Source organism: Neopelma chrysocephalum, unplaced genomic scaffold (genome assembly GCF_003984885.1).
Source record: "Neopelma chrysocephalum unplaced genomic scaffold, ASM398488v2 Primary Assembly neopelma1_24, whole genome shotgun sequence".
Lineage (NCBI taxonomy): Eukaryota > Metazoa > Chordata > Aves > Passeriformes > Pipridae > Neopelma > Neopelma chrysocephalum.
Window position 1 is genome coordinate 45670613 of NW_020897693.1, and position 13982 is coordinate 45684594.

A 13982-nucleotide genomic window follows, 5' to 3' on the forward strand; every position below is an offset into this window, starting at 1 on the left:
TCACCTGGAGCAGGTGACACAGGAACGCGTCCAAGTGGGTTTGGAATGTCTCCGGAGAGGGAGACTCCACGACCTCCCCGGGCAGCCTGTTCCAGTGCTCTGCCACCCTCAATGTAAAGAAGTTCTTCCTCGTGTTGAGGTGAAAGTTGTGTGTTTTAGTTTATGGCCATTGCTCCTCGTCCTGTCACTGGGCACCACCGAAAAGAGCCTGACACCATCCTCTTGGAACCCGCCTTTGAGATATTTATGTGCATTAATGAGATCCCCTCTCAGTCTCCAGACTAAAAAGGCCCATCTCCTGCAGTCTCTCCTCATAAGGGAGACGCTTCAGACCCTCATCATCTTTGTGGCTTCCGCTAGGCCCTCTCCGGTACTTTGTTCTTCCCCTCTGGGGGCCGTGGGGCATCGGGAGTGAGGAAGCAGCCCTGGGGGGGCGGCGGTGCCTCCCGTGTGACCGCACCGGGGCCGGCGGGAGGGACCTGCGGTGCTGCCTCTGCTCCCATGTCACAGCATCCACGGCCACTCAGTGGGTGTGGGGTGTTGTGCGTGACAGACTGAGCGCTCCTTGGTTCAATGTGTTCAGGTAAATCAGCCGTGTGGAAATTAAAACCGAAATTCTATAAACTTCTCTATTAGCTCAGCACATTGTAAATCATATTGTTAATAAATTCATAGTCGTTATAGTGTTTCTAATCATGTACCTTGTGGTTTCCATCTCCCCCCGTTTTTCTTTAGTTGGGGCAAGGTGAGAAACTTTGGGTGGTGTTTCTTTAAAAGCAGATGTTGATGGGAAGTCTTTAGATGAGAGAAATGCTTTAGTTTTACGAAAGTACTGACGTGTATGGGTGATGTGTGTGGTGGGATGGATTCGTGCTGGCCAGATGTAATGGGACAGTTTCTTTCCAGTATCTCACGGGAAATGTTTTTAACCTGGTGTTTGCACGGCACTATGGTGCACTTAGTTCTGAATCTCAGCTTGAGTTTTTTTGTGTTAAAACAAATGAAGTAGCTTTGCAAGTCTAACCCAATCCACTTGTGTATCTTAGAGTATAGCTTTTAGCCAAAGGTCAACTTCTTACTGTATTTGTTCTTTGGAAATGGTGCATTTGGCTGTTTCTAGCACTGCAATGTAAACAATTGTTCAAAGCTGCTATTTATTTGATGTTTCAATTTACTGCTAAAACCTTCAATTTACCATTTTTTAATTGATTTCTTAGTTAAGTTTACTTGATATACTACTTGTTTTTTTCCTTGACACTGTTTAAATGAAATGTTGTTGTAATAAATGAAGCTGTATTACTAAAAAAAGAATTTTTCCTTACTCTCCTTTGCTGTCACTTATAGCTGTCTTAAACTTCAAATAAGGACAAAATGTCCTCTAGAGGGAGATCTTGTTGCTTTTATGTGCTAAAATGTTGGTCACCTTGTTCCAGTTAAATGTCTTGATCACCTATCTTGGAAAGGATACGTGATGATGAATGTGTGTATCTTAATAAGTACCTGTGTTCTGAATCTGTGCTTGGAAATTTCATAACAGGATACAGAATATAATAGCCTGTCATGTAACACTTCTGTAGGTTAAGTGAAACGTAGTTGTTTTAATTCAAATAGGTCTAATTCTGAAGTTAAATGAATAATCTTTACAAGTTCCAGAGCACTACTCCTGCAGGAGAATTTGTAGGACCTACATTTGTGGCATCAATTCTGCAAATGCTTACAAAGATACCGACTTTCATGCATCACTCTCTTTTTCATCAAGATGCTTTTGAGGGCAGTTTCTTTACTGTTGTAAACCAAGAATTTCAGTAGCTGCTCTGAAAGTGTTGTGGGTTAAATCTCTTCAGCATAGTGAGTGCTAACAGCTGGGCGAGGAAACAAAGCAGAAATAAAATGTCCCATTTGATCAATCTTGGCAGTACTTTCTGCCTATAAACAGCAGAGGTTGAAATATTACTTTGCAGGCACATCAATTGTTTGAATGTAGTTAACTCTATATTCCACATGCTCAATCCAAATTACTGGAAGAATCTTGGTGGGATTATTATGAGGGTGAGTTATTCAGCATGTTACATATGCAGCCTCAGCATGAGATTTTTCTCACAGACACATGGAAAAACCTTATTCCACAGTAAAGGCATCTGTGCTCTTATTTTTCTGTAAGTAAATGCAAATAGTGAATTAGGCGTAGTTTCTGTTACGTCTGTTGTGTAAAACTAAAGGCTGTGTGGAATTTGCTCAATGGATATGGTTGGAAAATTTCCTCATACTGCGACAACTGCTGAATGGGTCAAAAATGTGTTTACTTTTTTAGTTGCCAGTTTAACCCCTACACACTTCTTTCAAGTCCTCTGTACTGTTAAGAAATAGATATTGTCAGGCTGACTCCAAAATAGTTGTAGTATTTGTATTCTTATAAATATACATACCAAACTGCTACATAATTAATTAATGTCTTTTGTGTTTTTGTGAGGAGAAGTAATACTGCAAGTAAGGTAAAGTGATTTGCATTATTTATATTGCAAGATTGTTTTCCTTTTCATACTCTTTTTCATTGTTTTATGGTATGCAAATACACTTCTGCAGTGCATTAAAAATGTATGCAAACGGCTTGGAGGCAAATGGTGGTGTGTAATTGAAGGTACAGTTGTGTTCTAATAGAGGAATAAATTCCATTGATAAACAGGAATAAAAGTTTGATGTTTTTTGTTAAGAAAGGCATATTTACATCCCTAAGTTACTCATATTGTAGACTCTTTAATGAATTGTGCTCTGAATAATAAATTCTTTATTTTAGATCATAATTTTGGAGGATTGCAGCACTGAGATCTCTGGAGTCTGCTGTGTGTAGCCATAATGAGTTCGTCACTGGTTGCTTATGAAGATTCAGACTCTGAGACAGAAACTGAGAAGACTGAAGTCCCCCAAGCTTTTGGCACACAAATAAGCTCTCAGAGGTCTTCTGTGAGTTGCGGTCAGCACTTTGCACCTGGTAGTTTGGGTAAAAAATCTACGTATGAAATGCACCCTACAGAGAACAGTGGCAGTTCTGGCACAAGCACTGTTTGTGAAGATCCTCCTGAGCTTTATGCACAGAATAATAACACTGACTTGACATCTCCTTATTCTAGCAGGGCATACTCTGGCCGTGCTGCATTATCTGTGCCTTACAGAAGCTATGAACAGACCTCAAGCTCTTCAGCAAACTCTGGAAATGGCGTTTCCCAGAAGAGAATACATAAAGACAGTGCTACTACCATAAAAGGAATTAGACCATATATCCCCAAACGATTGCGTCAGGAAAGTTCCAGTACGCCTGAAACAAAGGAATCTGTTCAGAGAGGTAGCTCAGATTGTGATGTTAAACTGGGTATGTTAGGAGAGCAGACTTCAAGAAAGATCTCTGAATTAATTAAGCCATATTTGGGATCCAAATATAAATCAACTGAAGTCCCCAAAAGCTTAATATTTTATATGTCTAAACACAGTGGCCCTGTTAATGAAATCCAGTGGTGTCCTGTACGGGAACAGAGTCACATGCTTCTCTCAGCTTCTATGGACAAAACAGTCAAGGTAATGTAAAACAAGATGTTTTGTGGCCCAATCATCAAACTTAAAAATACTGTATTAAAGAATGCTCTTCTGGAAATAACATCCTTGCCTGTGTGTGTTTTAACAGTTCCAATGTATTCAGAATTCGAGGAGATGCTTTGAAGTATAAGGCTCTATTATGAACTTACAGCCTAATTCTTCACCATACCCACAGTTAGTTCCATTACTTTGGAATTTGGTGTATTGTTTCAGGTTTTCTTTTTAATTAGTCATGTGAGTGTTTTAGACCTTAAAAAGTCAGGTTTCTACTAGGTCATTTCTCATGATCTTTACCAGTGTTTTGTCACAATGACCATAAACACTATGGTCTGCATACAGATCCTTCCTGAAGTCAGTAGACAACTGACTGCCAACACTGGAATAATATTTTGAGGAACTTTACTTTTCTGACAGGCCTACATGACTACTGCTGGAGGAGGTCAGGTGGATTTTCCATCTGAACTAGTGTGGCAAGTAAGTCTTGCATCCCAGAAAGGTGTCCTGTTGTGGTCTAAGGAGTCTTTCCACTTTAAATTTCTTTCAAGAGTTAATTGCTCCAATACTCAAAGTGTATTTTCTTTCTAGTTTTAATGTTTTGTTTGTTAATTTAATCAGTCCAATGGGTCTTTTATTTTTAAAATGGGTAATAAATAATATTGTATGTGTATGCTTTCCCAGACATAGGGCTAATTGCACCTCTGGATTCAAATAATAGTCCTCTGAAATGGTTTAACACAGGAACATAGTTCTGATAAGAGCATACAGCAAGTGTCCTTTCTGGTGGAAAGCATGCTTTGTTGCATCTAAGATGTATTTACTGTAGCAGCCACAATTATTTTAAAACTTGCTTCTAAAATTTAGGACTTTAAGTAAATCCTACTAAACAGAGACTAAACAACAGAACACCCCTTGCACCAGCATACTTCTAAAACCAAAGGAGAGAAACTGAATTAGAATTCTGATTTAATGTAGGAAAAAATAGTCTTAAATTCTCTTATTCAAATTGAGAATTTTTTCTTTAACTATTTTGCTGTTTAATTTTTAGTGGAGAATGGGATTTCATTTAGTTTGGTTTTTTAACACTTTTTTCTTATCTTAGAATTTTTGTCTTCCTTTTCCTCTTTACTGAGTTTTGCCATAGGGAGGGCCCTGTGAAATATATGCTACCTTTGCATCTTTGAAGCAGGAATGCTCTCGAATCTTGGACAGAGTTTTTGCTTTTGTCTCCAGATGTCTACTAAAGCACTTGGTGGTCACAGAAAAGAAAACCCCAGATCTATAGCATGCATAAATTTTCTCTTCCTAGTTGTTTATCTTTTATTCTCTTAAGTTATAATAAGTTCCCTGGTTCTGTAGTCAGCATAATGTATCAAACCATCGAAGTCTGAATACTTTGAACTTTTGGGAAAGATAGAATTCCTCCATCTTTCCCCGGCTTTTTTAACCTCTTTGTCTTAAACATTAACTTGGAGGAAAAAAAGTACTTTTGTTTTTCCTTGCAAGTGTTTCTTAATATATTGACTAAGTTAAATCTTGGCTGTTACTTGAAGAACAGATTTAGAAGGAAAAGACTAAGATATGCAAGAAGTGCTGATGGATGTTTTTGGTAAGCGGAAATTTAAATTTGGATTGTACAAAACTATTTTACACTACCTCTGAATTTTGATATGTTTGACTTTTTTGTCTGAAGTTGTAACACAACATAACCTCATTTTATTGAGTGAAATTATGTATGTGTTGAATATAAAACAATCTAAGTTGTTATCGCAATGTAAAACTATTAAAAAATGAAAGTAAGGGCATGTCTGTTGTGTATTCTAAGCAGAAAGAAAGATTGTTTTTGTGAAGTAGTGTTACCACCCCTGATTGGAAGCAGTCATTAACCAGTAAGGCTGTTTTTTGAAGAAATCTAACTGCTTTAGGTTCCCCAAACCTTGGAAATTCAATATAAATAGAATATTCTTATGTTGTCAATGCTTCAGAGCACGCGAGTGTAAAAAAATTACTAAAGTACTAATGTAACTGTTAAACAGCATATGAAAACACACTTCTATGTTTTTGAAGGTAGCCTGTAGAGAGGTATCTATGGGTGCTTCTTACTGTTCTTTCCTGAACCTTTTAATTATTGCGCTGTCACACACAGACCATCCCGGCCAGCAGAGGGCGCGGTGGCATCGAGGATTACCGGGATGTTGGGAGCCCAATTTCCCTCACTTTCTGGGATCATGAGCCCATAAATCCCTGGTGACTGTGACAGCAGTGCTTTATCTTCTGGGGATTTATTTGCAGTCTACCGCTGCCTGAAGTTGCCCATTTTCTGGTATAAGCATAAAAAAACTGATTGAAAATGCAGATGTACTGTTTTTTTCCCCCTTATCCTTTAACTTCCCACAGCTTACCTTTTTTGTTGTTTTCTTCCCAAAACACCTGCTTGGAATTGCTAGTTTAAGTCCAGGCAGTGGATGCATGTCTTCTTTACGTCTGATGGGAATATGCAGACAATCAGGATGTTTGCACTATTTACTTTCAACATTTGATTAAGATAAAACTCAAAGCACAGCTAGAAGTCTAAAATTCCTATATGATCAGAGACAGTAGGCAATCCAGAGCCTCAACACTCTGTACTTTGAGTACAGAATATATGAATAACTGTGACTGAATAGTTTTATGTGTAAATGTCTTGGATTCAGTCCTTACATTCAGCCTATGCATTAAGACATTTATCCTTTGAAGAGTCCAATATTAGTGAAGATTTCTCAGAATTGAGAGTTCTAAGTTGATATGACTCTGATAGTTTGTGCTTAAATCAGAGATCTATAGTTGTATGCAATTTGTATAGTGTTTAGCCAGTTTTGTATATTTTATCTGTTCTTGTGTGCTTAAATGTTTTCCTCTTAAATTTTTATCCCTAACCTCCCCCCCCCTCGCCCTTTGGCATAGAGAAGGAAGAGGCACTTGCTTTAGTTACCTTACTTTAGTGACTTTAATTTTTTTTGTCCCATGTAAATTACTATGGCTAAGCCATTAATATCACACAGATAGGTATCTAAAATGCATATATGAAACTGATTATATGGTTTCTTACTTTTTAAATGTGTGTGCTTATCCTGTTTAAATCAGAAGAAAAGAACAGTCTTCCATTTATGTTCTCTCAGGTTAACCAATGTACATTTTAACATCATCTTTATGAATCAATGTAAATCATACTAAAATATTTACAATAAATGAGTCGATGTCTGCAGTTTCTATTGACTGAAGCATAGCCTAGAGTCAGGGAAGATCATCCAAAGCATTTTGTATAAATATTTTGCATATTTAGGAATGAATGGACTGTTTTAGAGGACTTCATAGTTTTCTTTGAAAGTATTTGATCTGAATTTTTTGCATATGGCTGCATTTGAAAAACCTCAAACAGTTATCAAGTGGTTGAGTTGAAAAAATTATTAGTTATCAGCTCGGGGTGTGATTCTCTAGAGTAACATTTCCACCAGCAGATGGGGTGCCTCGGCCTATTAGAAAGTGATGGGAACTAAACTGTGCCTCTAAAGACTGGAAGACTTTAATATTTGCCTCTATGTTGTGTGTTGAAAGACCAAAGTTACAAGTTTATGCATGTGTTGGTAAACATATAAGAAAACAACTGAGTTTTCTTAGAGACCTGAAAATATGATAGAACTTCATGTGGAAAGAGATACGTATTGCAGATTAGTTACCCACAGTTCTTCAAATCTGGAGCATTAATAGAAGAATATTTCATGCTAAATTTCAAATTTGTAAGGAATGGGGAAAAAAACCCCCCTAGTTATGTAGGTTTTGTCAAATTTTTTACCCTCTGTTTTTGTAGAATTTTTAGCTTCCCTTTGAAAGCTCCAGCCTAGGTAGCTGTAGAAAAGGACAGAAACCCTGATTCAGGGTAGGGAAAAGTACTCTTGGGAGCTCTTACTGTGGCAGTGCTATTCTTCACAGTTGCATTCTAACTGTATTAGAGTGGATTATGTTTTTAGCTTTATGTATTTTAAGGATTGTGAAACATTATTGTCTGAACTGATTACATTTGTTTTGTTTGAGTAACACTTCTGTTTGAATGGCTGCCGTAATTGAAATTTAGGCTACTACTGCCATTATTTTGATTTTCCTACTAAAACACCAAAATAGTCTTTGTGATTTTAATATCTCATCTAGTGTTTTTTGCATGAATGTTGAGACACCATTATTAAAGGTGCCTGGTTCCTGTAGCGTGGATATACAATGCTTTGTATATCAGACCTTGTTTAGGTATTTCTGGTTTAGAACCCCAGCTACAGAATCCAGAATCACAGGTTACCATTGAATACAGCTGCTTGCCTTCCATAGCAGGGAACATTAAAAAATTGTGTCTTGAAAGATGTGTTTACCAGTTGCAGAAATGACAATACTGTTCATTCACGTTGACAGTGTCTTATATTTGGAAGACCTTGTCATTACATAGAGCCACACAGACGTTAATGTTTTCACTACTTACTGATTCTGGACTTAACTTTTTAACAATTGTTCATAACTTCAAGCCTCCTATGCCTTTATTCTGTATTTCCTATTTTTGTCTTTAAAAAGATGTTACCTGGAGTTAATTTTTAATCATCTGTTAGCTTTTAATTTTGTGTCCTTGATTTTTTTATTTAGAGCATCACAGCAGGGATTATGTTTGTTGCAGAGTATTTCTTAATTTTCAGCACTTTCATTCTCTGTTGTTAAACAGGATCAAGGAAAGAAAGTGCTGAGATTCTTGAGTGTGCAAAATGTATATTAATAGCACTTTGATGGGATGTCTTGTCTTGTAGTACATTGCTGGAAGTTTTTCTTATACATTTTTTCCCTACTTGCCTCACTGAATGTTATTTAGTCACAGCTGAATCTATACAAGCAAAGCAAAAGTTTTTAAAATGAGTGTGGTGGGTTGACCTTGGCTGGATGCCAGATGCCCACCAGGCTGCTCTATCACTCCCCTTCCCAGCTGGACAGGGGAGAAAGAGTAAGGTGAGAGATGACTCATAGGTTGAGATAAGGCAGTTTACTAAAGCAAAAGTTTGAATGCACAGAAACAAAGCGGAAAATAACAAGATGTATTCTCTACTTCCATTAGCTTTTACATCTGAGCTGGTGTCACATGATATGGAGTATACCTTTGGTTGGTTTGGGTCAGCTGTCTGGGTCATGTCCCCTCCCAGGATCTTGCCATCAATATGGGGGGGAAGGAATGTTGAGAGACAGTGCTGATGCTGTGCCAGCCTTGCTCAGCAGTAGACAAAACAGTGGTGTGTTATCAACACCTTTCTAGCTAACAGTGCAAAGCACAGCACAGTGAGGGCTGCTATGGGGAAATGAAGTCCATCTCAGACTCAGTTCAATGAGTTTAATAATATCAGCCTGTTGAACAGAGGCATTGCTGACTTCCCATAATTAAGAACACAAGAACCATACTTGTTCAGACCAAGGCTCTGTCTAGCCTGGGGTTCAGTCTCTAGTAAGGTCCATGAGTAGATGTGTAGAAAAGATGAAATGTCAAAGGTTTGTGGTGCCTTTTAGTCCTCTTCTGGTTTCTGTTTGTTTTCAAGTCAGGGGATTTCTGAGTTCCAAAGTGGTTCACCTTTGTAACATGCTACCTCGAGAGATTTCTTCTACGTAATTCTCCAGTCTTCTGAGATGCTTGTGATCATTAAATCTAGAATGGTATGTTACTCATACTTCAAATTTAATATACAGATTTTTGCTTCCTAGTGAGTGTCAAATCTACAAGAAATACCATTTTTAATCATATTTTCAAAATATTGTATTGTTTTGTGGTTGTGTGTCTGTTAGGAGAAAGATTGCACAGTAGTATATCCAGGAATTTTGTTATTCTTGATCCTGTTGTATTGGACTGAATAGAAGATGATAGCTTCCACCCATCTATAAACTGTGTGTAGCATGGATGGAAGAAATACAAATTTCTTAGGTAGTGCTGCTACCCTGCCCCAGAGTAACAAAATCTAATATTTCTGTTTTCAACCATTCTGCACACAATTCACTTGGAATAGGCAATGTTTCTTGTTGTTCTGTCACACGCATGTCTGTTTATGAAGAAATGAATTTAAGCTGCCAGCCTATTTCCTATACACCCAGGCATAGCTGTCAGATGGCAGTAGCCCTGTCGCTGCTAGGCTGGATTCAAACTGTTCACTAAGCAGCAATACCTATTGTGCTGCTAGTACTTCAAGTATTGTAATTCTTAAATAAATTTTTAAAACCTAATTGTGGCAATGTTCCTTTAACTCTAGGCGATGATGAGAATTTGGGAAGTCATCCTATTCAATACATATATTCTTTATTTGAAATAGTTTAAAGAAGATCTCTCTGATGTTGGTATGTTTTAATACCATATTTTAAAAATAACAAGGAGTTCTCCCCATTATCTCCGAAGTGGCAAGGAAATGCTCATATTCTGGGGATTGTATGCTGCTTACCTAGATCTGTGCAAAAAGAATTGTTTTTTCTTGTTGGAGAGGCTACTAAAGAGGCTGTTCTGAAATACTGAAGCTGGCTTTTCTTTATGAAGGTTCTGACTTTCTTCCCTAGTTTATTTAGAGCTATGTGTAGTTCTGTCAGTGACTTTAAGCTTCCTGATTATTAAAATGAAAGTACAGTTATGTGATCAATACCTGCATAGTAATATCAGTTTCCTGAGCACTGAAAGGGCTTTTTTTGTATACCTCGATCTTTTTCTAACAAAATTATTTCATACACCTCAAATGAGAAGTATTTTCCACTTTGCTTATTTTGTAAGAAAAGGAACATCATGCAGGAAGGAATGTACTTGACCATCAGTGAAAGCTTCTGACCATGCTTATGGCTGGATGATAATACAGGTCAGGATGCAATAGATAGCTCTCACAATTGTTCTGCAAAAGCTGGTGACACATGTCAGCAAAGAACAGTTCATGAAAGTGGTGGATTTTGGTCTCTTCATCCCAAAGGTTTGTATGAGTAAGAGTTGCTTCACATTTGGTATGTTAATACCTCGATAATGTTTAGAGACTGCTGTTAGAGAGATATATTTTTTTAATTATTTTCTTCTTTCGAGCGATGCTGTTGTCAAGGAAACAGAAATCCTTGTAACGCTTTTGTTCACTTGTTCAGAGTCCACAGCTGGAGATGACTTGTATAGTTTTTATTATATTCTTAGTGGTTGACACACTCTTAGGCCTCAAAGGATTTTTTCAAAGGAGTATGATTCTTTGAGTATAAATAGCACCATCCTGATCTCTGTAGGTTTTGATAGGCCATTGTTTCTTTCCTTCTGCACTGACAAGAACTAAATTCAGTGCTGCTTTGGATTAGAATTTATCTAAACACTTGTATGAAAACTGACATTTAAAAAAAAAGGGGTCAAAGATGCAGTGAACCTCTCAGCTTTTGGGTGAAGTTTTCAGCTCTGTAATGTCTCCTGACTTAGGATCTCTTTAAAGAATGCAAGAGTGATACCCCAAGTGGTCTTGCAAAGCTTTTTTGACCACTTTTTGGCTGTGTTAGAGGATTGGCTGTGGGGAAGAAGAGTGAATATTTCGTGATGTAGCTATTATGCCTGTGTTTCCCACTCATGTCTCCCCCTGCCTCACCCCCAAGTAATTTGGGAATTATTTAAAGAAAAATTTTAAAAATAAAAGTTCTTCCAAGAGCAGTAGTTAAGGAAGCCTGTCTGAATCTTGAGTCTGACTATAGATCCTCTTCAATTTCTTTCTCCTTTGGGGCTTCTGCAGTGTCTTTAACCTTTGTTCAGCTGCTTAGCTTGATAAAGCCTTGAGGGAAAAATACTGAGGCCGCTTGTAAAATTTGGTTGGCATTGACCAATAGGTGCAAAGTGGTCACAGGTGAGATACACAGGGTAACATGGCTGTTGTGACAGTTTGTTATTTCACAATAACAAATAACAGTTTGTTATTTGACATTTGTTATTTCATAAATCTTTTTTCTGTGCAGATTCAAAAGGATAGAGAGTAACTTTTGGATATCCTTAACAGTGATGCTGAAGAAAGGATTCTGTTTTCTTGTGTTACCTAGAAAGAATTTTGGTTACTTGTATGATTACTTACAGAAATATCAAGAATTTAAAGTGTTTATCTGACTTTTTTTCCTAGAAACTCATCTGCCCTGAAGGACTAACTCTGCACTTCCTTTCTGGAAGCACTGGGAACTCTACTGGCTGTTTACTAAGTGTCTCTGAAGTAGCCTGTATCAGAGAAATAAGCAACCTTGTCTCTTCCCGGCATAGCCAGCCTACTAGGGACAAAACAGTCAGGGTTAGAGATGTCAATGAAGTAGTGTTTCTAATGAAGCTTAACTGATAATGCCATAGATTAAGCTCTCCAATTATACATAGGATCTGTGTGGGCTGCCGTGCAGTCTAATGTCAGAATGTCATCTGAGGTGGGAGAAATGTGTGGTGGTGTTATCCCCTTCTGGGTGTATCAGTAAGATTACTGGTGAAAAGTAAAAATTTTGATGCCTGGGAAAGATGAGTTAGAGTAGTTCTAAGTTCTTAAGTGACTGTAATACATTATGGTACTATCTCTCTTTTTTTTTTTTAACAGTTAAGAAACTGAATATTTTTGCTGTTTAAAAATATAAATAACACCAGTCTAACTTTGCCTCTTTTCTAGAAGTCTGGCTTTATAGCTGCATCTCACATACTGCTATATATTTAAAAAAATAAAAAATCTGCTAACAAAGCTACAAGGCATCTTATGACTTTGATTCCTTACCCCTCTTGGTCTGTCAATGTTGTCAAGGAAACAACTTTTTGAGAAATTTTGCTCTACTTTTTCAGGTTCTATGGAGAGATTACTTGTGTATGATTTATCTGGCATCAGGAATAGAAAGAGTTTTTCTGAAGTTTCTATTCTTCTCAGTGTGTTCCTGTCCTTGCTTTTTTTAAAGCAGATTTTATTTTTAGCCTGTCATATAGCTGCATCTTTAAGGTCAAAATATCAGTCGATGTAGTAAGGATTGTTGACACTTGATCTTTGAATGAAGCCTGATAAAAAGAACTTTGATGACATTTTGCTATATATTTATTCCAGAAAGACAACTGTTAGTTATAAATTTCTTTTAAATTAAAGGAGAAAGAAATATTAAAAAGCCCCGTTGCTCTTCAGAGAATTTGCTTCATTACTATGGTACTAATGGCATATTGTCCTTTATCATACATATCATGTTTCATTGCATCCCCATTCATTGTATTCATTTCATCCCTCTTCAAAAAAGCAGCATTTTGTGGGTAGTGTGGAATTGTGTTTTGTTTGTCTTCCAGCTGACCGACCAGCTTGTTAGGATATTATGTCTGAGCTTTACCTTCAATATGCTTGTGGGGGCTTTTTTTTTTTTAACTTTTTTTTTTTTAAGTAAAACTACTGGTTTTCTTCTAAGACATATCTGATAATGTAGTTATAGAAAAGTTTACCTTTCTCAGATGTTTTGCTTGGTTGATGAATTAAGAATACTGGGCATGATAGTGAAGACTGCGTGTGCTTGTATGTTGTGCATGTGGCAGCTGTGTAACACCTTGCTTTCTGAAGTCATATTTTGAAGTCTGTCCTTTTCTCTGCTCTCCTTGTCTCTTTCCATATTATAATTTCCTCATTAAAAGAATTTTTCTGATTCTGAACACTGTGACTAGTGGATGGAAATTTGTATTTTTATCTGCTAGGAAAGGGACATGGATGGTTCTCTATGGAAGGGATGGCAGTTAGGGATGCAGGTGGTTAGGGTTGACATAGTCATATAAACATGTTAAAGCTAGCACTATGTTAACAATACAAAAGAAATTAAAATTAATTAGGTAGTTCAGTCTTACTCTGCTTGCTACTACTGAAATAATGCTAGTTAAAGTGTCCTCATTGTAGAAAAACACATAGCTGCTTGACATAATTAATAGTTTATTTCCATAATTAAATAACTAGTTCTGCTCATGTTCAATACTGGATTATGCCACTGACATCAGTGGGTTTCAGATCACATCTGTATTTTCCATAGAAAAGGATCTTTGATATTTTGTTTTAATTTGTTGGGTTTTTCTCTTTGTTTTTGTTTTGCTGTTTTTTTTTCCCCCCCAGTTATTAACATTCTCAGTAGCCTTGGGAATAATAAATGATTTATTTTTTAGTTGGAAGAATAAAATTGTAAAGAAAATATAACTTGTCCAGGCTGACTGATAAAAGCTAGGTTCATTAAAGCTCAGGTTTTGAAATAGCTGTTCTAAATCACTAGCTGTGTACTGCCTCTCATAGTTAGATATTACTTCAAATCAGTGTGGACAATAAGACTGCAATAACTACTTCTTAAAATAAGAAAACCACCTGGTTAACATTGGGGATGTACAGAAT

General features: G+C 37.0%; 1 protein-coding gene across 3 annotated transcripts in view; it reads left to right on the top strand.

Annotated features, from left to right (window-relative positions):
* The first annotated feature begins 116 nt into the window (after positions 1-116).
* The window catches only part of WDR25 (WD repeat domain 25), an 84824-nt gene continuing 70958 nt past the window's right edge, over positions 117-13982 (top strand). For 2 of the 3 annotated variants that reach the window (XM_027673981.1, XM_027673980.1), the window contains exon 1: positions 117-3570. In XM_027673981.1, coding sequence (XP_027529782.1) covers positions 2854-3570 — 717 coding nt within the window. In that variant the 5' untranslated portion in view covers positions 117-2853. The remainder of the gene's footprint in view (positions 3571-13982) is intronic. The other variant, XM_027673982.1, reaches the window with a different exon arrangement.